A 25,105-nucleotide genomic window follows, 5' to 3' on the forward strand; every position below is an offset into this window, starting at 1 on the left:
TGGCAACCAGTTCAGGGTGTCCCCTGCCAAATGCCCGATGATTGCTGGGCTGGGCTCAAGCACCCCCGCGACCCTACTGAGGATAAGCGGTGCAGCTAATGAGATGAGATGAGATGAGTACAAAACAAAGCTATAAAGGCGGAACCCATGAAAAGTAAGCATTAGTCAGTGGAAAATTCCCATAATCCCGGATTCACAAAGGTCCTTTGTCCAGACTGAATCCTGCAGGTGATTGGATCCAAGGCCTCCCACCCAACAGTAATTCAGAATACCTTTTCAAAAAATGCAGCAAACTCGGCAAACTCGTTTGACTTGATTGATTTGCCATTTCGTGATAGTCGGTGTATACCGGATGGTACCCATCATTGACAAATTTGCGTTTTTCCGTACAGATTTTCTTGTACGTCGTACACGTCTTAAAATGCATAATAAACGTACTTTGTACAGCAAAAACGGACAGGTTGACAGGTACGACATTGTGTGACGACAAATACAAACTGCGCCATTCTCAATTGAGCAATTCTCATTCAGACAAAAACATGTAGTGCTTTACTGACTCAAGTATTCGTAACTACGTATCCTGGTATGCTACACTTGAGTACAAGAGTGCATTGGGAAAAGGTAGAAAAATTATTATTTTCTTTTAATGGAACGACTGTGATCTAAAATAATTTGATAGTCTTTACCATCGTGTTTTCTCTCGTTGTAAACGAATGCTTATCTGCATGTTAATTCACTGCGTTATAAAAGCTGCCTTTTAGTGAGGACGCATTCAGTGCAGTTCATGTCATTTGGGATTTTTATAAGACCGGCAGCCATAAATGCTAAATATTGACTCGACGGGGAAGAATTTCTCTCTCAACACAACAATAAACTTTAGTCGTGCAATTTGCGTCGCTAAATATTGTATGTGATGGGTAAAATGAGCAATTAATATGTCTTTAGAAAGCAAATGAGCAGCTGTTTTTCTTGGATTTCCGAACCAATTATTGTACATTTCGATGAAAGCATGCAGGTGCAGAAATTAAAATTATGAATATTACGAGAACAGCTTTTCTCCATATTCACAATATTGCCAAAATTTGCTCTTTGCTATACCAGTTTGATGCAAAAATTATAATTCATGTGTTTGTTACCTCCCGTCTCGATGACTGTAATATACTACTCTCTGGTCTCCCAAAGTGTCAGGACCAGAACTAAGACAGGACCCACTTGCGTGCGTTTTTCTTAGTTTTATTAGGAAGAAGGGAAAGGATAGTATACATATCTATAAATCGCTGGTCGTGGGGAGCAGGTATTTCTGTGGCGAGCAATGGCAGTGTCGAGAGCGGGAAAAAACACATGGGTGGCTGGGACGGGGAAGCACAAACGTAGTCAAGTTCAGAAAAAGGGTCGGAGCCGGGAATCAAACAGGAATCAGAACATGGGAGAGTCAGGGTCGGGGGGCTTGCCTAGCGTAGCTACGGTCCGTAGACAAACCGACCAAAGGGGACTGACAAGACAGAGTTTAAATACTGACAGGGAGCCAATCTGTCAATGAGCTGCAGCTGGCGCCCACGGGCGGGGCCAATTGGGCGCCATGGCAACCGTGACAAAAAGTCCAAAATCGAGAGCCCTATTCTTTGCTAGAGCTTCTGGGTATTTGAAAATAGTTGATGGCTGCTTCGGTTTTTAAGTTGTTCCTTGCCCTAATGTAGGTTATTTATAAGAGGATGGTGTCAGAATAGTCTCTAGTTTGTAATAGTCCATGGTCTGTGCAGCCCTTTGAGACTCCTTGTAATTAAGGGCTACACAAATAAACATGAATTGACTTGCCTTGACTCATGTTTCCTTCTAGGCAGTATTTTTTTTCTCTTGGCTAATCGTGAGAAAATTCAGGTAAGGGGGAGGCATTTATCAGCATCTTACTAGAACAGTGGCAGAACAAAAATCACCCTTTCTCCTCTTGTGCATTTGAATGAGGAAAATTTGGACAAAAGACTAAGGTGGTAATTATTTTACATAGTCGAATCCATACCTACCATACCCATGTTTGTCCGGCATTTTTTCTGCACAAAGCACTGCTGGGTTTGTTAAATTGTTTTAAATGCTCTTAGATTTATTTTTATTCCTCGTATATACCAGCTCAGTAGCCTAGATGGTAAGGCGCCCGCTTTGAGACTGGGAGGTCGGTGGTTTGCGCCCCGCCCGAGTCATTCCTAAGACTTAAAAAGTGGTCGGCGGCGCCCTCTGTTGGCTGCGGCTGCATCGGCTCGCTACAACGGGCCAGGTGCAATCGACATTTCGTTCTGTGTACATTGTTACACAGAATGACAATACGAGGAAATTATTATATTATTATTATTATTATTATTATAAAGCCTAAAAAAGAAAATCTATTAAAACGACTCAATAATGCCACCAGAGGTCAAAGCTGGAATTGCATAGTTAAGGTCGGCTTCAAAACGTAAACTATTAAAGGAAAACGAACTGTAATGTTTACGTCTGGGCTGAAAAAATGATAGGATATCTCCTTAAATTCATATATATATATATATATATATATATTTACCTTAAATTCCGGACTATAGAGCGCACCTGATTATAATAATAATTATAATAATTTCCTTGTATTGTCATTCTGTGTAACAATGTACACAGAACGAAATGTCGATTGCACCTGACCCGTTGTAGCGAGCCGATGCAGCCGCAGCCAATAGAGGGCGCCGCCGACCACTTTTTAAGTCTTAGGAATGACTCGGCCGGGGCGCGAGCCGCACCCACCACATTTTAAGAGGAAAACCGATTTTGTACATACACAAGCCGCACCTGTATATAAGCCGCATGCGCTCACATTTAAACATGTAACACAATCACAAAATTAACCCAAACCCGACTCCAAGTCCCGCGATTAAAACTAAATGTCCTTCATTAAAGTCCACAGTCCAAAAATCACAGCCGGCAAAATGATCAAAAAATTATACCCGTACTTAAGGTTTGATGCAGACCTGCAGAGTCCGGGTCCCGTTGAAAGTAATCCAAGGAAAAAAAGTGTATATTTTCAAAGGTAAGGGTGGGAAAAATATATCAGATAAACACATTTACTCACGCAACTCCTTTTTCTTTAACCAACTTTTTACCCCCTCTTCTTTCCTTGTCTGTCCCTCACCTTTAGCGGTCCCCACTTAAACTCGGCACCCCTCTTTTGTTCCGCCCCTCATTTTTCGTTCACCCGTGCAAATCAGAATAAGTGTCTAAAATAAATACAAATAAATACATTACAAAAATATACAGTTGCAAATACATATTATACATGGGTTACACATATTTACAAAGAAAGACAGTACACCGAGAGAGTTTTCAAAGCTTTAATAATATTAATATAGCTTTGACAGGGCAGTTAATGGTAGCAACACTCGAGCGTCGCTGTCGGGCGTTAGAAAAATGACATAAATTGGCCGTATCACTGAATAAGCCGCAGGGTTGAAAGTTAGGGAAAAAAGTAGCGGCTTATAGTCCGGAATTTACAGTATATATATGTGTGTGTGTGTGTGTGTGTGTGTGTGTGTGTGTGTGTGTGTGTGTGTGTGTGTGTGTGTGTGTGTGTGTGTGTGTGTGTGTGTGTGTGTGTGTGTGTGTGTGTGTGTGTGTGTGTAAATTGCACAAATCAAGCCCATCAATTTTGTTATATTTGCATAATGAAAATAAAGCCATTTCATTCAATTCAATTCAGTTCAGTTCAACTTTTCCATGTTGATAAACGTATTAAAATGACAAGGGAGATTTATAATGGATTAAAATGAGCGATTACTGTATAATTAATCACAAATTAACCATGATAGTCATGAGATTAATCGCGATTAAATATTTTAATAGCAATAGTAATTATCAATCAGAAACAACGAATCTTAAATAATTGCTTCTAAAAAGTGTTGACAATTAAGGTAAGCTTCCAAGTTTTGCAATCTCGGAGTTGATGAAATGAAATGAAAGGATCTGCATTTATATAGCGCTTTTCAAGTCAAGACTTCCCAAAGCGCTTTACAGTGTGCTTCACATTTCCCAATAGCGACCGTGCAGCCATGTAAGGCGCTAACCTGCTTATTGGGGGTATTAGGGGTTCAGTGTCTTACCCAAGGACACTTCAACATGTAACACAGAGGAGCGGGGATTCGAACTGCGATCTCTTGATCCCAAGACGAGCGCTCTACCTCCTGAGATTTCATACATTTGCATCTTTAATATGACAAAAGAGAAAGTACAACAATATCCGACAAGACCTGGACATGGAAATAATAATTCAATATTTGCTCGTGCGCATTTGTGCCGAGGCCTCAGCTGCAAAGGGTCTTTAATTAGAAATGGATGACCTCCGTCGGGAAGATCCTAAAATAGCCTGAGAATGGATGTCTGTTTTTTCACACCAATACGTTCAAGCGTTGAGCCAGACCGTCCCAGAGTACACATCCATTTTATCTATTCATTGGCAGCCATGTGGGATCAAACAATTGGAAAGAAATATCCATCGCCATGGAAACCGTGAGATACTTCTTCGCCTGCTGCCAATTTTAGAATAACAGGAACAAAATCAGTTTGTTTCGACAAACCGGTGGTGTGCCCAAATTTGACTCCCGTGCAAAATCTGACTAATCTTCTCAGCACTGCGCTTCCGACAAAGTTTATTGTGAACATAGTCTGTATAATGTGTTTATTAAGGCAAATTGATTGGCTTGATGAAAACAATCAATAACAAAAAGATCGTAATTGTTGGGAATTAAATATCAAAATGTACCGTTTACCAAATTGTTCCAATGAGTTATCTGACTCCATTAACCAAACACAACCCATATTCACCCATCAATTTATGCGCGCTCATTTATTGAGGGAAAAGAAGAACAGGAAGCCGACATTTCCACACGGGGGCAGATTTAATTTCATTAACAATTTAACTAAGTGTACTTCATCGAAAACGGCCGAATTAGTGATGTTGGAGTCTGTGTGAAGCCCTCTTCTGAAGTCTTTTAGCTTTCTCTTCTTGGCCCCCGTGTCCCCGCAAGATGGCGTCTCGGCTCCTCCCATGGGCGTGCCAAGGAATTGTTTTGCGCCCACCGTTCTCACAACACAGCGCCTTGTTCTCAATACAACGCCTGCCGTCCTCCGTCAGAGTCCTGTTATCAACAGAACTAGACAAAATATTCTGCATTTGGAACAGCCTGAGCTGTCATTGAACTAAAGCCTACTCAGTGAAAATCTTCATTGCATTATGAGTCAATCGTATAAAATCTCATCTCTCATCTCATTAGCCGTACCGCTTATCCTCAGTAGGGTCGCGGGGGGCTGGAGCCCATCCCAGCAATCATCGGGCAGTGGGCAGGGGACACCCTGAACTGGTTGCCAGCCAATCGCAGGGCACACAGGGACAGACAACTCATTCGCTCATTTACACCTAGGGACAATTTGGACCGGCCAATTCACCTGAAATGCATGTCTTTGGAATGTGGGAGGAAACCGGAGTGCCCGGAGGAAACCCACGCAAGCACGGGGAGAACATACAAACTCCGCACAGAAAGTCTGGAGCTGGATTTGAACCCACGACAGGTTCCCATGTCATGAACTGTGCCGCACAAGCGCTAACCACTGTGCCGCCGTGCTGCCCTCGTATAAAATCCTTTATGGTCAAACGTATAAAATCCTTTATAGTCAAATGTATAAAATTCTTAATAGTCGATATGAGTTAATAAGACATGCAAACGTCACCAACTGGCTAGGTTGGGTCACCTCTGGTGTTGGTGATGAGGGGCCATTGAGGAAATTTACATTTACTTGCAGAATTACTATCATATTCTCTCACGTACACTTCTATAGTGACTGTCATGATTACTGATGCGAATCACCTTTGGCGCCAACTGCTTCGGACTCTGATTGGCTCCCTTTCCCTATTTAAACCCACTTATCGACATTTCGTTCTGTGTACATTGTTACAAAGAATGACAATACAAAGGAAATGATTATTATTATTATTATTCTTTCTGTCACCTGTTGTCAGTCCGTCTGCAAACCTCAGTTTACAATAGGCAAGCCTTTTTCGACCCCTACTCCCACCTGTTTTTGCTCCTGTCTGTTCCCCGGGTTCAAACTGTTTTTGCTCCTGTCTGTTCCCCAGCTTCGACCCGTTTTTGATCCTGACCCTACACTCCTCTCCTGGCTTACGACTCTTTTCCGACCCTGACCACATTTTTGATCTCCTGTCCCGGCTACTGACCCATTTTTCCGTTACCGACACCGCCATCGCTCGCCACCGAAATCCCACTTCCGCGTTCACAGCGACCTGCATCCCGCGCCCAGTGATCACCGGATCGTGGGTGCAACCCTTTCCTTTCTTCCAATAAAACTGAGAGAAACGTAACGCAAGTGGGTCCTGTCTCCGTTCTGGTCCTGACAGTGACTATGGTAGTGTAAATGAAAGAGTTTGATTGTAATTGTGTGGGACTATACCTGTACTAGAGTAGATGAAAGAGTATGATATTAAGTGTGCATAATTATACTAGTGTAGATAAGAGTATGAAAGTAAATATGTACGTGTGTAACTATAGTTGCATTTTTGGTATGATAGTAAGTATGCGTGCAAATGTGGATTATATTCTAAACGGATATTTCGGAATTACGGATTGTTTGGCAATTTGCATACTCAGCAGCCAATCAGAAGCGTGTATCAAATAACAGGCAGGCGGGCAGATAGATAGATAGATAGATAGATAGATAGATAGATAGATAGATAGATAGATAGATAGATAGATAGATAGATAGATAGATAGATAGATAGATAGATAGATAGATAGATAGATAGATAGATAGATAGATAGATAGATAGATAGATAGATAGATAGATAGATAGATAGATAGATAGATAGATACATAGACAGACAGACAGACAGACAGACAGACAGACAGACAGACAGATAGATAGAGATTTGGAAGACAGGAGCCGCCAACTATTTTCATGTGTAGTAGTAATACATAGTAATACAGATAATCTTCCCTCTCCCCCAGTCAAAGGTGAAGTGTCCCCCACGCCGCCTTTCACCTACACTGTAATCCTTTCAGCCTCTCCTACACCTCTGCAGCAAGCAGGGCATCAAAGCTGCAACAAAGGGGAGCCCATTTAACAATACGCAAAGGCATATGTTGTTTGATAATACAAAACCGCTTTATGGCACACATCTATTTATTTATTTATTTATTTATTTTTGGGGAAGATCTCGTGCCACCCCCCATTTGTCATGGTAAAAGAGCTGCCCCAGATGGCTGCCCATGCCTAAAACCTTCACTGCCTCCACTCCTTAACTTCTAAGAGAAGTCTGACACACTTCAAAATCACTGTGGTGACATAGTATACAACAAGGCCACTGTAGTACCCCAAAACAAAGCCTACATGTGTGGAACTAGTCGTGATCATAGATACTATAGCTTTTATCTTTACATTGGGTCACCTGCGGTGTTAGTGTCATTTGCATATGTCTTAATAAACTCATTATATAGACTACGATTGTCACAGACCAGGAACGGAGACGGGACACAATAGCGTTCGTTTTACTCAGTTTTCATTAAGAAGGAGAACAGTGCTTGCATCCACGATCCGATGATCGTCAGTCACGGGTAGCAGATAGCAGGAACGCGGAAGTGGCACTTCCGTGTCGAGCGAGGGTAGTCGTTGACACAGAGAAAAACAGGTTGATGGCTGGGGTGGAGGAGCAAAAACAGAAACAGGTCCAGAAAAGAGGTCAGCAACGGGTATCAGGCAGAAAACAGGACAGGATAGAGTCGGAGAGTCACAAAACCTTGCCTAGCTGGGAACATAGGTTCGCAGACGATCTGACGGGTTCTTTCAGGAAGACGGGAGTTTAAAAGAGTCCAACAGCCAATCAGGGACGTTGGCTGTTGGCGCCAACGGGGCAGCCTCAGCTGCCCCCCATCAGTATTTATGACATTTGTAAGTTCCGTAAATTCCGGACTATAGAGCGCACCTGATTATAAGCTGTACCCACCATTTTTTAGGTGATCTGCTATTTTTATTTGTACACAAGCCGCACCCATGTACTAGACGCGTGCGCCCGCATCAAAACTTGTGAACACAATCACAAGTTTAACTCAGACTGGGCTGTTAGCTCCTCAATTGTGACTTTTTTGATTTGAACAAATGTATCGACACTAATAACAGCAAACAAACAAAGTGAGGTTTGAAACACTCTTCTAGATAATCTTAACAGCAATCAGGCATACTCACAATTTTGTTATGTCTGGCAATATGGGGGGGTTTTGGGGTTTTTAAGGGTTATTGATCTATCTTCGTTATTCATTATCCATTATCCGTTATCGGTCAGTTCATTATACGCTACAAAGCCTAGGAGCCGGGACACTTACTCTCAGCCAAAAGGCTAAGCTAAGGTCCTAGCCCTATAGCCTTGTTGCGATCATTGCGAATAACACACAATTCTAGAGTCACAGTAGGCATCATAAATAGCCTGCGGGGGTTTTGGGGTTTTAAAGGTTATTGATCTATATTCGTTATTCATTATCCATTATCCGCTATCGGTCAGTTCAGAGCGGGGTTTTTAAGGGTTATTGATCTATCTTCGTTATTCATTATCCATTATCGGTCAGTTCATAATACGCTACAAAGCCTAGGAGCCGGGACACTTACTCTCAGCCAAAAGGCCAAGCTAAGGTCCTAGCCCTAAAGCCTTGCTGCAATCATTGCGAATGCACCGTTCCCGGAGGTACTGCAATACCGGGCCGATGCGTGGAGTGGACAGAGCAAGCTCATATTCCATCTCCAAAATGCAAAAATCAAAGAGTACACAATCTTATATTCATGATTGGCATCATGCAAGCTCGTACACAATTCTAGAGCCACCGTTAGATAACACACAATTCTAGAGTCACAGTAGGCATCATAAATAGAAAATGATACCCGTAATTAACGTATGATGCAGACTTGTAAAGTCCAGGTCCCGTTGAAAGTAATCCAAGGAAACAAAATGTATATTTCCAAAGTTAAGGGTGGGGAAAAATATATATCCACTATTGTCTGCTGCAACAACAGACAGATCTACCGGTAACTCAGCTTTACCCCAATTCCCATCCGCCCGCGTGAGCTCCGCCCCTTCTTTTTGATTCGTCCGTAGAACGAATAACAGAATAAATCTCTAAAATGAATACATTACAAAAATATACAGTTGCAAATACATATTACACATGGTTACACATATTAAGGAAGAAAGACGGTACACTGAGAGAGTTTTCAAAGCATAATAATAATATTATAACTTTCATCCCAAACCGTGCCTTTGAAAGGTACCAACACGCTAGTAGGATCACGCTAGCAATGTAACAAACGTGCCTGTTAAAAAAAAGCATCCCGTAAGTTTGAAATTCACGGAAGGTCGTCTTCAACTTCCTCCTCATATCTCAAGGGCATTTTCCTCATTATCGGAACGTACCTTAACTTTACAGACAATGAATGCTTTAACTTAGAGGTTGCAGTCTTTCTTGACGCACATATTCTACTGGTCTTAATCTTACCTCTACTACTCTAGCGCCGCTGGTGGCCGTTAGAAAAATTCCATAAATCGGCCGCTTCACTGAATAAACCGCAGGGATGAACATTTGGGAAAAAAGTAGCGGTTTATAGTCCGGAATTTACGGTACATAATACAGACTACGATTGAGACACAGGTTCTGTTGGAAGCGCAGCACTGAGATTCATAGTTCACGCAAAGGGAAGTCCGATTTTGCATGGGTGACGGATTTATCAACCATCTGCTGAGTAACACGTCAGGAAAATGTAATGCGACTTTCTGAGTTTCCAGGCCCTTCAAATTTAACACTCTGTACACACTGCGCGCATGCCCGCCAGCATTTTCGCCTGCCACCCATTGAAAACCCATTCATAAAGTCCAACGTGGGATGGAGCCGATTCCGCTGCGGCTTATTTGTACCGACTTTTTACTGCAGGCCCCACGCAGCGGCGCTCTCATTAAATCTGGTGAGCTTTGTTTTGTTTTATTGTCAACAACCTTTTAAGAGTTGCACATCAATTTTTTAATGTAAGAGAGACCGCTACGAGATCATAAAAAGGGGGTAAATGACTCTTACTGGCGGTTTAAAGGAGCTGTACGAAATATGGAAACTTCTCTGCCGCCCTCTTCTGGCTCATGTCATCATTGCAGCCTCCGGCAGCTTGATCATGATGCATGTGCAAGTATAAAACTCTGATTTTTTTCTTCTTTTTTCATCTTTCTTTGGGGTTTAGGTTGGATTTCTGACTGTATTTGATAAAGGTCTTTTCTTACTTTCACCATTTTCATGCTACAATTAAAAATTCTATTATTTTTGGAATGTGGGAGGAAACAGTGGTCCGGTGCTCGTTGGGCAGGAGGAGCAGGGAGCTTTGTCTGTTTTAAAATCACTCTGTAGCAGCTTCAGTCTCGTTGTCAGGGGACTTGGGATTTGTGGAATACAAACATGGTTTTTTTACATCATGTTGAAGTAACTGATTTTAAAAGTAGGCACATTTCAAAATTCATTTTCTGCCTGTATAAGCATTTAGGATTCCATCTGAGTCCCAACGTGAATCAAATCCTCTCGTACTATAGTTTTTTGGCAGACTAATGCACCTTTTCAGCTTTTTCACCCCTAAAACCACAGCATAAATCCTGCCGTCTTCGCGCCTTGTGTGGGCGACGGCCATGTGTGTTGACGTCAACATCTTTGTCTATGGCTCTATGCTAATGAATTGGAACAGGAACCAAGGGAGAGTAGATCTCCAGCTGCTACTCCCTGCCTCTGCACCCCAGGGTGAACTCGCTCCTCGGAGACCAATACATTTGCACTGCGTGCACGCGCACCCGTGCACAGCAGTGCACTAAGGGCCGGCGATACTGGGAATTTCGGTATCGATCCGATCCAAGTAAGTACATGGTACTATTGATCCAATACTGATATGTTTTGCTTGGAAATATCATGCTCATGGAATAATTGAACCCTACCTGGAGTTAACTTATAATTATGAGAAACATAGTAAAGATTTTAGGCAATTTTAAATGTTTTTTTTTTGTATTAGATAACTATATAACTCTATTGAATAAATTTAACACAAATAAAACTGTACAAAAGAGTGAATTCGAGAACTAAAGTTGTCAGGGTTGCCATGGCACCGAATTGTCCCCGCCCGTGTGGCGCCAGTTGCGGCTCGTTAACAGATTGGCTTTCTGTCTATTTGAGTTCAGTGCTCTCACACACCCTTTGTCAGTCCGTCAACGAACCTATGCCCCGCAAGACGTGGGTTTTGACTCGGTCCTGTTTCCTGTTGGTATTTCCTGTCCGGTATTGTTCCCGTTTATTTTTGTCCTGTTTAATGTCGGTTTCCAGTTTTGTTCCCGTCTATTTTTATCCTGTTTATTATTCCCTTCAGTTTTTGTTCCCGTCTTGTTTGTCCTGTTTATTTTCGATATCCTGTTTCATTATGTATCCTGTCTGTCTGTCCCGTCCTGTCAGGTATCGACCCCATCTGTCCGATATCAACTCGGGCAATTGGAATTGATCTCTGACTTCCTGTCTTTCCACGCCTGACAACTGTGTGAGAACGTCACACGTTTGGGTCCTGATCCAGTTCTGGTTCATGACAAAAATATCAGAATCTTTTGAAAATAAAGTCAGTTGAGGATACAAATTTTTAATTGCCACTCTAATTGCTGCATAAAAGCATTCAGTGTACAATAAGACAATAAAATCCCCCCATTTTTTCCCACCCAATAACCCTAAACACCTAATACACAGACACACACTATGGATAAAATAAAATAAAATAAAACACAGTAAATCATATCAGAAATACAATATAATTATGGCAAGGTACAGAACAACCATGTGAGGAGAAGGACCCGAGGGATAATAGCAGATGACCTCAACCACACCCTACCAATGCCCCCTGTCCCCCAAACGAGGAAAGTAAATAATAAAAAGGTACAATTAAAAACAACTGCAGAACACAAAAATAAAAATGTGACATGTAATGTAACTAAACAAAAATGATCATGTTACGTAGTGAGGCAGGATACTGTCACGGTTGCCATGGCGCCCAATTGGCCGCACCCGTGGGTCACGGTTGCCATGGCGCCCAATTGGCCCGGCCCGGGTGGCGCCAGCTGGAGCTTGTTGACGGATTGGCTCCTGAATCGCTGTTTTTACACGGCTAGTCCTTTTTCGCCTGTTTTTTGCTCCTACTTTGTCTCCCGTTACGACCTGTTTTGATCTCGACCACGTCTGTTCTCCCGTCCCGAATAACGACCCGTTTTTGTTCTCGACCACGTCTACTCTCTTCTCCTGGCTTTCGACTTTTTCTGTTCCTGCGATCGCTCGCCACGGAAGTCCCACTTCCGCGTCTGTAAAAAAAATAAAACCGTGAGTAACGTTACGCAAGTGGGTCCTGTGTCTCCATTCTGGTCCTGACAGATACACGCAGGAATTTGATAGTTTTTAATTGGGGAAGGGGGTTGAACACAAAGTGCTCCGATGGAGGAAAGACTAAATCAAAAACAGAAAACACAGTCCAAAACTAGGCAGCTGGTAAAAAAGGCAAAGTCTTATGAAATTCAACTTGACTGGTGAGTGTGGTACTGCAATCTATACTGTTCTAAGCAGACGATCCGACAGAAATATTTGTGGTTTCTGCTTTTAACTACTAAAGTTAATGAGCACCCGGTGTGTTCAATTAGCACTCTAGACACTACGGCATCCTCTACCTGGTTCGGACGAGCAGGACCCACACGGATCAATTCTCATAGTAACAATGGATTTACAGGTTTTTGTTTCCCAAAAGCAACATGTTTACATTTTGGTTCCAGCATCTTGCATCTTGTGTTTATGTAAATTTGTGGTGTTTCCATAATAGCAGATGGCATGACAGCACCAATTACACTTGGCATTGTCCTTTTCTGTAGTTAAAAAAAAAAACTCCACAATGGGCTGTTAGAATGGGGCCAATTTTTGGCCATCTTTTCTGCCTGGCAGGCAGGATGCAGCAACAGGCCGGGTAGGGTTTGCTAAAAGTTTGTCTGTTTGTCAGAACCTCAGGCATAAACTTGCCTAAGAAGTGCCAAAGACGCTGTGTGTGAGAGAGAAGGGCTGCACGATCTACATATAGTCAAGTCAAGTCATTTTTATTTGTATACCCCTTAATCACAAAGAGTCTCAAAGGGCTTCACAGGTTATTACACAGACTATTTTTTCAGAATATTATTACACCATCCCCTGATCTGGACCCAACATGAGGGCAAGGAAAAACTCAAAAAACCTCAACATGAGGAAAATGAAGAAACAGAAGCGTCTCTTTGAGGGAATTAGTGGAGGAGTGAAGTATTGAATGAATGAATGGAAACTTTATTTCGAACATTGAAATAAAAACAGAACAAAAACAGTAACTTAACAACAAAATAATGTTAGATAACATGTTCGAAAAGGGGTAGTAAGAAGCAAATGCTTATTTTTACTACCTCCTTCATCTTCCCTATAAAATACACCAATGATAATAACAACAATAGTAATAATATTAATAATAACAGTTACGATATAACAATAGCAACAATAACAACAAAGTTAACCATAGTAGTAGACGCAGTATTCCCAATCTCTCGTATCACTCACCCATTTTCTTCATCTCTGTATTCCGCCAGGAATGTTTTTTCGTATTTCAATTCGAACAAGTGAATAGTTGGACATTGTTTGATCTCGTCTTGTAGATTGTTCCAAAGTTTGACTCCGCACACAGACACACACATACTTTTCCTGGTGGTTCTCACCTTTGGGATTATAAATTTACTACAGCCCCTTAAATTATAATTTCCTTCTTTCCGAATGAATAATTTATGGATGTATTATGTATATTAGTATTGATAATATCAATATTTGGATCGGTTTGCCCAGTCCAACCATGCACGCACCCACTCACCCACACGTTTAAGACGGTTGGGAAGTGAAACCCAAGTCCAAAGTGACATTTGCGGCTCTTGCCTGTCCACTGGACTTGCGGTCAGAGTCTAATTGAAAAAAGAGGTCTGCAAGTTTCACGCAGAGCTGCCTGGTGATGACTAAAAAACCTCGAGGGACGCTATCTCTGCACATCTCATCAGCGTACTTTGACTCTCTCGCAAGCGGGTGGAAACGGCTTGACAGGAACATTCAGGAAACGAGTCATGTCAGCATATTTTCCCCAGTTACTTGGTTTAATTGGTTTTGTAACCAAAAAAAAAACTGCATTTTTTTTGTATTTGTGTCTGGTACATACAAAACCGAGCCAGAGGCATATGGTGAGGATAGTGCAGGGGTCTCCAACCTTTTTGAAGATGAGAGCGAATTTTTGTCACTGATGTAGAGTATTCAACGTTCAGGGTTGGGTAGGGTTACTTTAACTGGATTACTTTCAATGACTTTTGGATTAGTCCAATACCAAATATGCTAATAAAAGACAAAATAAACTAAATATGAATAAAATAATGACTCACAACACGTGGTAAGCTTTCTCTCCTGGCTTTGATCTCTTTGATCTCCGACAAAACTAACATAAAATGCGACAGAAACAAAATGAAAATAAATCCAAACAGCTTGCCAACATCATTTTTGCCGTTCCATGTATTCCGTTACTCCCCAAGCATGCGCAAAATTTAGTAATTTTATTCATATTTAGTTTTTTTTTGTCTTTTATTAGCATATTTGGTATTGGAGTAATCCAAAAGTAATTGAAAGTAATCAAGTTAAAGTAACCCTACCCAACCCTGTCAACGTTTGGTCGGAATCCCGTTTTGCAATGTCAGAAAATGATCAAACAATGTCAAAACACATGAAGTGAATATTGTGTTTTAAATCAATCACAAAGATTGTTTTCGCATCAAAGGTTGACGTGACAACCCCGCCACAGAGGGTCCGCCCCTCCCAGGAGACCGGGAACCAGAGCTGGTACACGTCTCACCTTGCAAGGGCAGTCTAAATTTGGCCAGAAAAAAAGGCAAGAGAGCATATCCTAACTATCCCAAAACAAAGTAGCCAGAGAACTTACCCAAGTCAGCACCCAAGCTTGACCAAGCCAGTGGCTAACTGGTGGGACAAATTTACCGCTTGTTATGTAGAATATAAAAAGCAGGTAGGCGGCTTGCATGGCTGCCGCAGTTATCGGTGTGTGAGTGTGTGTGTGTGAATGGGTAAGTGTGAGGCACATTTTAAGTGCATTGGGTGCCCTTTAGTGACATAAAAAGCTCTATGAGTGGAGACCATTCATACAAAATACATTATTCCTGAAAAACACAGTAAACATAAAATAAAATATTTACAAATTTAAAAAAAAAAAAAAAAACTTTAGTATTTTTGTACTACAAATCGAAAATTAAAAAAATAGGGGAAAAATGCATATCGACCGATCACAACAGGTTAAAAAAATTGTCTCAAAGGGAATTGATGGGGAGCCGGTTCCTGTTGCTCATAGAGCTGGTTCTGTCATGACCAGAACGGAAATAGGACCCACTTGTGTAACGTTTACCACAAGTGTTATTGAAGAAACGAAGAATGGCTGCGCCCACGATCCAATGTTCGCTGGACGCGGGAAGCGGGTTGCTCTCGTACTCCGCTTGTGATCCGAACGCGGAAGTGGATCTTCCGTAGTGAGCGATGGCGGTGTCAGCGACGGGAAAACTGGTCGGTAGCCGGGACTGGAGAGCAAAAACGTGGTCGAGGTCGGAAAAGAGTCGTAAGCCAGATCGGGACAGTATACGTGGTCGGGATCAAAAACGGGTCGTAAGCCGGGACAGGAGAGCAGATGTGGTCGACATCAAAACAGGTCTTAGCCGGAGACAAACGGGAGCAAAAACGGGACAGGCGGGAGTCAGGGCTTGAAAAAAGGCTTGCCTTGAAAAACAGACGTTTGCAGACGGACTGACAACAGGGGGTTGACAGGACAGGGTTTAGATAGTGGGGAAGCCAATCCGTCAACGAGCTTCAGCTAGCGCCACACGGGCGGGGCCAATTGGGCGCCATGGCAACCGTGACAGGTTCGTTCCAGAAAGACACATCACTAAAGGCCATCACTGAAGGCCTAGGTGAGAAATGCACGGAACAAAACTGCGCTCCACAGATCCAATTGCAATAAGATATATTGCTTCCAGTCAGCTATGAGTTTGATTTTAAATCGCCTGCATTCTTTTATAAGGCGCTCGTTGAGTGTATTTTGAAATTGTGGATATAAAAACGATGTTCTATTGAGGTTTCATAAAAGGTGTATGGATTTAGTTTCCCTCTTGTGATGGTCTATGTTATCGCTTCAAACCAGTTCTGGCCTCGCTATTCAAAGTCTCTAATCTGTTGACTGTCGCACTTTCTGTGTGCTCTTCTGAATAGGATTAAATGCATAGACTGCATATTTCTCATACTCTTTTGCACATGCAGAAGAACGGAAGAATTGTCCGAGGTAAAGCATGTACGGCTTTAAGCTAATCACATTTTTTTTTCATGTGGCTCAGGAGATGAATATCTCTGTGATATTTAAAAGGACAGTGTGTTTTTTATAGCGCCTCCTGGTGGTAAATTAAAAACAATTTGAACACGGAATCCATCCATCCATCCGTTATCTGCATCGCTTATCCTCAGTAGGGTCGCGGGGGTGCTGGAGCCCATCCCAGTTATCTTCGGGCAGTGGGCAGGGGATGCTGTCATGATTATTGATTTGGATCACCTGTGCCCGCTCATTTGGCGCCTTCTGATTGGTTCCCTGTCCCTTTTTAAGCCCAGTCCTTTCACTCTCTGGTTGTCAGTCTGTCAGCGAAGCTTTGTTATTACAAGGCAAGCATTTTTGACCCTGACTCCCGCCTGTCCTGTTTTTCCACCTGTAGGTTCCTGATCTCCCCCGTTTGTCCCTGTTTATGATCCCGACCACGTCTGCTCCCCCGTCCCGGCTTACGACCTGTTCTCGATCCCGACCACGTCTGCTCTCCTGTCCCCGCTATCGACCTGTTATTCTGTCCTTGACACCGCCATCTCCCGCTACAGAAGATCCACTTCCGTATTCGGATCACGATCTGATTGCGAGAGCGACTTGCTTCCCGCGTCCAGCAAGCACAGGCGCAGCCCTTCCTCCTCTATATCTCAATAAATTTGTGAGAAATGTTACGCGATTGGGTCTACCGTTTGTGTTGGTCGTGACAGATACCCTGAACTGGTTGCCAGTCGCAGGGCACACTGAGACAGACCACTCACTCGCTCATTCACATCTAGGAACAATTTGGACAGGCCAATTAACCTGACATGCATGCTTTTCGAATGTGGGAGAAAACCGGAGTGCAAGCACGGGGAGAACATGCAAACTCCACACAGGACCTCAGAATTGTGCCGTGGACTCGCTAAAATTTGTGACATTTCAGACTTCAAAAATCACGATATAAAACTGTAATTTCTTGTTAAGCATCAACAATAAGTGGGACACAATCATAAAGTGGAACACACTTTATTGGATATTTTTTGGGGTGTGCAAAATGATTCAGCCCCATTGCGTTAATACTTTATAGCGCCACCTTTTGCTGCGATTACAGCTGCAAGTCGCTTGGGTTATGTCTCTATCAGTTTTGCACATCGAGAAACGGATATTTTTGCCCATTCCTCCTTGCAAAACAGCTCGAGCTCAGTGAGGTTGGATGGAACGTGTTTGTGAACAGCAGTTTTCAGTTCTTTCCACAGATTCTCAATTGGATTGAGGTCTGGACTTTGATTTGGCCATTTTAACACCTTGATATGTTTTTTGGTGAACCATTCCATTGTAGCTTTGGCTATAAATGACAATAAATGTAACCGCAGTGTACCCGTCCCACCAAGATCCACATTCTGGCTGGACTGGATGATGAGGCTTTTATTACAGTTGCTGCAATGGACGACACAACATACACACACACCATGTGGTTAACACCTCCGCTGGTTCTCAACATCTATGAAGGAAATTAGCATTTCAGTAGAGTACAACGTACGGCAAAACTAACATAAATGGCGACAGAAACGAAACGAAAATGAATCCAAACAGCTTGACAACATCGATTACATTACTGTGTATGTTGCAAGATTTGTCAGTGGTGGTTTTAATGTTGTTAATAAACTTTTTGCGGAGCACCAAAAGATTGTGGTTAGCAGCGCGCTTCCGGTCATAAAATCAGGCTAAACTAAACCTTACCTTGTACCAGCAGGTGGCGCTGTTGGACACGTCATTGCAGGATACTTATACACAAACTATTAGAACATATTCCAGCAGGAATATCAACAAAACAAAAGTTATTATTACACCCGTTACATAAATCCTTTTTCTAAAGAATATGTTTGTTTACAACCAGGCTTTGCATGCCCAAGACACACCACAGGAAACGGTGCCCGTATGACCCGTGTGTTTAAGTGATCCGCCCACCTATTGAAAATGAAAATAAATAAAAAATGTTCTATTTTATAAAACAAATATAAAAAAAGAAAATACAGAATCTTTAAAAAAATATTTCTATCATTTCTTTATATGACGAACTTACGTCAAAACGTTTAGTTTTGATACTAGCAGGTTAACATGTTATCGTCTAACTCTTCTTTCTTTTTCATTAAATCTTCTTAAAAAGCCTCGTTTAAAAATATAAATTAAAACGTTTAGAACTGGAATTGAAAATAAATCCCTTAAAATCGCGACATAACATTTTTATTTATATGTTTTATTTCAAACCTCTTGCCATATATTGTCACAGTGATTTGTTGTGATTGCAGTTCTGTACTTTGACCACTAGATGTCCATGTTGCTCTTCAATCTTCGCCGTCCTCCCCACCCATCTTTCTTTCCGCATCCTTTGACTTTTTCTCGTAAAAGTAGTCAAATGCCCCCATAGGCATATTGTTTTCATCTTTATAGTTTTTGGAAAAAAAAAAAAAAGTCAACATATAAATGGCGCTTTGGGACTGACGTTTATTCCCAGAAAAGCCGGGAAGGACACACTCGGGTCTCTTAATGATCATATATTTTGATGTATATTAGTTCCGTGTTTTTGTAGCATTTATGTCTGCAGGACGGAAGGAAGGAAGTAAAGAAGGTACAGAGAAAGGAAGGTAGGAAGGAAAGAAAGAAGGTAGGTATAAATGAAGGAAAGAAGGAAGGTAGGTAGAAATGAAGGAAAGAAAGGAAGGAAGGTAAGGGGGAAGAAAGAAAGGAAAGTAGGTCAGTAGAAATGAAGGAAAGAAACAAGGAAAGAAGGAAAGAAAAGAAGATACACAGGAAGGAAGGAAAGGAGGTAAGTAGAAATGAAGGAGAGAAAGGAGGAAAGAAAGGAAGAGAGGAAGGAAGGAATGAAGGTAAGGAGAAAGAAAGAAAGAAAGAAAGAAAGAAAGGAAAGAAGGTCAGTAGAAATGAAGGAAAGAAACAAGGAAAGAAGGTAAGGAAAAGAAAGAAAGGAAAGAAGGTCAGTAGAAATGAAGGAAAGAAACAAGGAAAGAAGGAAAGAAAGGAAGGTACACAGAAAGGGAGGAAGGAAAGTAGGTAGGTAGAAATGAAGGAGAGAACGGAGGAAAGAAAGGAAGAGATGAAGGAAGGAATGAAGGAAGGTAAGGAGAAAGAAAGAAAGGAAAGAAGGTAAGGAGAAAGAAAGAAAGGAAATAAGGTAAGGAGAAAGAAAGAAATGAAAGAAAGTCAGTAGAAATGAAGGAAAGAAACAAGGAAAGAAGGTAAGAAGAAAGAAAGAAAGGAAAGAAGGTCAGTAGAAATGAAGGAAAGAAACAAGGAAAGAAGGAAAGAAAGGAAGGTACACAGAAAGGAAGGAAGGAAAGAAGGTAGGTAGATATGAAGGAGAGAAAGGAGGAAAGAATGGAAGAGAGGAAGGAAGGAATGAAGGAAGGTAAGGAGAAAGAAACAAAGAAAGGAAAGAGGGTCAGTAGAAATGAAGGAAAGAAACAAGGAAAGAAGGTAAGGAAAAGAAAGAAAGGAAAGAAGGTCAGTAGAAATGAAGGAAAGAAAGGAAGGTACACAGAAAGGAAGGAAGGAAAGTAGGTAGGTAGAAATGAAGGAGAGAAAGGAGGAAAGAAAGGAAAAGAGGAAGGAAGGAATGAAGGAAGGTAGGGAGAAAGAAAGAAAGGAAAGAAGGTAAGGAGAAAAAAAGAAAGGAAAGAAGGTCAGTAGAAATGAAGGAAAGAAACAAGGAAAGAAGGTAAGGAGAAAGAAAGGAAGGAAAGAAGGTCAGTAGAAATGAAGGAAAGAAACAAGGAAAGAAAGGAAGGTACACAGGAAGGAAGGAAGGAAAGAAGGTAGGTAGGAATGAAGGAGAGAAAGGAGGAAAGAAAGGAAGAGGGGAAGGAAGGAACGAAGGAAGGTAAGGAGAAAGAAAGAAAGGAAAGAAGGTAAGGAGAAAGAAAGAAAGGAAAGAAGGTGAGTAGAAATGAAGGGAAGAAACAAGGAAAGAAGGTAAGGAGAAAGAAAGAAAGGAAAGACGGTCAGAAGAAATGAAGGAAGAAACAAGGAAAGAAAGGAAGGTACACAGAAAGGAAGGAAGGAAAAAAGGTAGGTTGAAATGAAGGAGGGAAAGGAGGAAAGAAAGGAAGAGGGGAAGGAAGGAAGGAAGTCAGGAAGCAAAAGCGGATGAGGGGTGAGTTTTGACAGCAACTGACTTGTGTCGTTCGCGAACAAAAGGTCTCTATGAGCCGGCTCTTGAAAATAATCGAAAGGATCCGGCTCCCCAGCTATTAACGGCTGGTTTCCTCCAAGAGGCCTTTTTTCTCCTATGATTAGTCAACCTGCATGTTTTGGGGATTCGGTGATATTGACTTTAAATTTGTTAAGCATAAAAAGGTTAAAATTGTCTGTATTTTATCTTTTTTTGTAGACCTATAATTTAATTATATTTCCAGTGTTTTTCTGTAAGTCTGTCAACATGAAAATTAAAAGTTTATCTTTTTTTTCTTCCTTTTTTATTTCTTTATTTTCTTTCCTTATTCCCTTTTAAGTCAATAACAACTGGTAATGTGGGGATTAAAGCAACAAAAACAACCTGATTTCTTCGACATACAACTTCTTTTAATATAATGGAAAAGTTACTTTCCTTGGTAACTATTTACTTTTAATATACAGTAATTCAGTTGATAACTCGGTTACTTTTTGGAAGAAGTACTTAGTAACCATAACTAATAACTAGTAACGTACCCGACACTGGTCTTCTGCAACGTTGTGTGGGTAAACACTGCTGCATTCTAAGGAATTGCCGCTAGATGGTAGTATGTGTCTTTGATATGAAAATGCATTGAGGGCAGGGGTCTTAAAACTTACTTGTTGGCCATCCCATCTAGTCAGTAATAATAATAATACTTAGACCAGACATTTCCCAAAGTATGGCCCGAGGGGCTAGTTAGACCCGTGATGATTATATATATATATATGTGTCACCTTCCTTATAAGGATTATGTAAAGATTTTATTCGAGGCTCCAAACATACTTTTTGCTAACCCATGCTTTAATTCGAGTTAAACGTCTCCCAATTTCGAGCCTTGCCTAACTAATTAGCAGCTGCAATAACATTAGCCATTCATATTAAGGCGGGGGGCACAAAATATCTTCTTATAAACCCAAATTAGCCTGCGGGCTGTGCGGATCTTAAAACTCCTTGTGATTAAGGATTATAAGATTAAACATGATGTCATGATTGCCAAAATGAAAACACCTGGGGCAATCGCTTGGCGCGCAGGAGCGCGCTCTCTGATTGGCTGGCACTCCCCTCTTAAGCTGTCAGCACCCAGAGGGGAGTGTCAGACTGTACTTGTGTCCCTCTGTAGGTTTCGCCAGATTACCAGTACGAAAGACATCTCCTGCTTGATTCCTGCCTGCTTCCTGTTTGGACCCGTTTCTGTCCCACGTTTACGATCTACTCTCCTGCTCTGGCCACCGACCTGCCCGCTAAGCTATATCGATTCTGCCTACCTGTCATGGAGTGCCATTCCGTCCAACGCTGCTAGCGACCGACAACCATCAGCTTCCAAAGCAAGCTGTCAGGTCAATCCAATAGATTCCTTTAAAACTAAGGCAATTGGGTCCGAGATTCCATTCTGGTTCGTGACACATGACTTGACTAAACTAGACCAGGACATTGAATATAAAAAACATATTTTAGAGGCAGTTAAGTAAGTTACCCTAGATGTGAAAAATGCCATAAAAGGTGACTCAGCATTTAGTCTGAGGTCTGCGCAGCCCTTTTAGACCCCTTGTGATTAGGGTCTATACAAATAAACGTGACTTGACTTGAATAGACCAGAAGGACATTGAATATCAGGACCATATTTTACAGGCATTTAAGTAAGTTACCCTGGATGTGAAAAATGCCCCCAAAAATTTATTTTGGAAACGATAAGAAGACAGTGAACAAACGTTTTCCAAATGTACACTTTATTTTAAACAAAAGTACAAAAAAAAACATATTTACAATACTTGCATGACAATTCACTTTCTTTGGTCATTCGTCCAATCGGATGCTTTTGATTCAGAAATTAATACCAACGATTCATCTCCAGTCCGCAAGCGCGTTTTTTTTTGTCTTTTTTTCTTTAATTCATCAAAACTTCTCGTACAACATAAATAGCAACAGCGACCACAATAAAACCAAAAACTCATACTTCACAAACGGCTCGGTCCTTGCCTTCAAAACTCATCGACTGAAAACGTGAATCGCCGAACTGAGGGGGGCGGGATTTCCTTGAAATGAAGGCAGAACGGACGACGACGACGGTACATTTGGAAAAAAAAAAAAAAAAAAAGACCAACTTCAGTATTAACCCTTGAGCCTTCCTACGTATGAACAAACAAACCGAGACCTTCGTAGAAAAAAACGAAAAGATGATATGAGACACGATGCGCTTTCTACACGAAAAGGCAAAACTGGTCTAGAAGTTTTTCGAACTGGCAGCAACTAATCAAAGAAGTTCCTTCCTAACAAACAAGATGGCTAACAAAAAACAGAAGCTACACTGTGTCCAGTCGTGCATGCTTTAGCACACGCGGTATCCAATTTATTATTATTTTTTTTCTCTTTAATCCGGATTAGGATTAGATTTGTAGTAACATTCTCCCTGAAATCGAATCCAAGCCGTCTCCATTGTAACGTAGAATTTTCTATTTTAAATTCTTCTTTCCCAAAAGATGAGGTGAGGAGAGAAACGTGCAAAGTTCCATGTTCTCACTGCAAAAGGACAACGGCGTTAGCGGGAATTCGCGTCACGGTGCTCGAGCGCTTGCCACCTTTCACATTCCCAAAAGATGGCGGGCGGCGTGGGCCGGGGATTCTACACTTCAGCTTTTTGGCTGTTCTCCTCCACTTTCTCCTCCAGCTTGCGTTCCTCCTCGGAGGAACCGTTCTCCTTCTCGCCCGTCTTCCAACTGCCTTGCCTGATGAAAATGGCAAAATGGCACAATAGCATGGAATAATGTCATATCCCGGTGTTTACTGTATTTTAAACCTGTTTTTCAGTTGGCTGACTCACTTGGATTTCTTCTGGTAGATTCCGTAGGCCAGGCCGATGACCATGGCGGCGATGAGGAGACCGACCACTACTCCGACCACCAGCTTGGTTTGATCAGCATCCTCCGATTGGTCTGAAAAACCAACACAGGAAACAAAATCCAATGTCAGGTTTTTGACAGTCATGTTCCTGTGAGGACCTCCTGAATCACGACAGGAACTTGCAACCTAAAGCCAGCTGGATGTATACACTGCCACTGCGCATGATCATGAACGGCAGGGGTGAATGTTTATGACAGCAAATTTGTTAAGGACAGGCATGTCAAACACAGTCCGTGGGCTACTCATGGGTTCTTAGGTGGCTATATGGTGGACGCCAAATATCTACACTTGGTTTTTTTTTTTAATATTATGCTGGCCACGAGCATTGAAAGAGAGACGCTACTGCTGGTGTCATGACCAAGTGCCCCAAGTCATTGCTGAAGCCATCAGCACAAGGATTTCCACCAGAAAACACAATCAGCCAGCAAGGCAGTCCATTGCCTTTGTCAAAGCTGGGGAGAAACCACAGCAGCATCAGGATGAAGTAGCTGGTCTCCTGGCAACAGCCAAGGACTGTCAGTTGAAAGTAGACCTAGGGAAACAGCTCAAGTTCCCAAAGAACATTGCGGTGACCACAATCAGGCCTAAAATCATCCTTGTGTCAGACACAACAAGTTAAGTGGTCCTGCTGGAATTGACTGTTCCCTGGGATGCCAGGGCGGAGAAGTTTATAGAAAGGAAGCGAGCCAAGTATGAGGCACTGACAGCCAAATGCCGAAGCACGGACGGAAGACCAGGTACAATCCCACAGAGGTCGGGTGCTGAGGATTTGCAGGTCAGAGTGAAGGCACTGCACAACAGGTAAGCCATCAGCGACACAGCAGAGAAGGTGTTCAGATGGCTGTAGATCAAGCGGGGCGACACATGGTCACAGGCTCTTGAGACAGGACTTGATCAACCCCGGCTGGGTACTCTGGGCAAGAATGTCTGTTGTGAGACCCGGAGCACCCAATGGACCCAGGTCTCAACACTGATGATGTGTCTTAAGTTGCACCAAAATTGTATATCAGAACCTATTCATTCGCCCTATATTTGTAGCCTAACCTACAAATATCAATCACATATATTTTCTTAAGCACAACACATTTCCAATGGGAAAAACACATATTTTTGTGTTTGGCATTGAATTTTAAGCCAGGATGTGTCATAGTAACACCTAACTTGCGTGCATTTCTTAGACGCGCTCAATTATTATTATTTTTTTCATCTTTTTGGGCGTTTGTTCCAACCTGAACAAGCCTGATAAAAGTAAAATAAAGATATATGGAATCATTAGGGTTCTTTGAACTAAGTTGGGCATTGCGAACATGTAATAAATAGAGAAAATATTTAACTTTCCTATTCAGGGACACCTCAAACAACTCACCCTAAATATTACAGTTGAATATAGTTAAATATATGCAGCTTTAGATCTGAGCCAACTCACCACACTAAAAAAAACTCAAGTGGGAGCTATCAATACAAAATGCTTGCCTCAA

At 41.8% G+C, this 25,105-nt stretch overlaps 1 protein-coding gene and 1 pseudogene across 3 annotated transcripts in view; both read right to left on the reverse strand.

Annotated features, from left to right (window-relative positions):
• Positions 1-8,741: 8,741 nt before the first annotated feature.
• Positions 8,742-8,831, reverse strand: LOC148358829 (U2 spliceosomal RNA; annotated as a pseudogene).
• Positions 8,832-22,439: 13,608 nt separating this feature from the next.
• The window catches only part of LOC148358830 (CD166 antigen homolog A-like), a 92,173-nt gene continuing 89,507 nt past the window's right edge, over positions 22,440-25,105 (reverse strand). For 2 of the 3 annotated variants that reach the window (XM_088345566.1, XM_088345564.1), the window contains 2 exons: positions 23,548-23,659; positions 22,440-23,452 (listed from right to left, as the gene is read on the reverse strand). In XM_088345566.1, the coding sequence (XP_088201692.1) occupies positions 23,350-23,452; positions 23,548-23,659 (215 nt within the window). In that variant the 3' untranslated portion in view covers positions 22,440-23,349. The remainder of the gene's footprint in view (positions 23,453-23,547; positions 23,660-25,105) is intronic. The other variant, XM_088345565.1, reaches the window with a different exon arrangement.

This window comes from Urocampus carinirostris, chromosome 10 (genome assembly GCF_059441175.1).
Source record: "Urocampus carinirostris isolate Australia breed hairy pipefish chromosome 10, RoL_Ucar_1.0, whole genome shotgun sequence".
Taxonomy (NCBI): Eukaryota; Metazoa; Chordata; class Actinopteri; order Syngnathiformes; family Syngnathidae; genus Urocampus; species Urocampus carinirostris.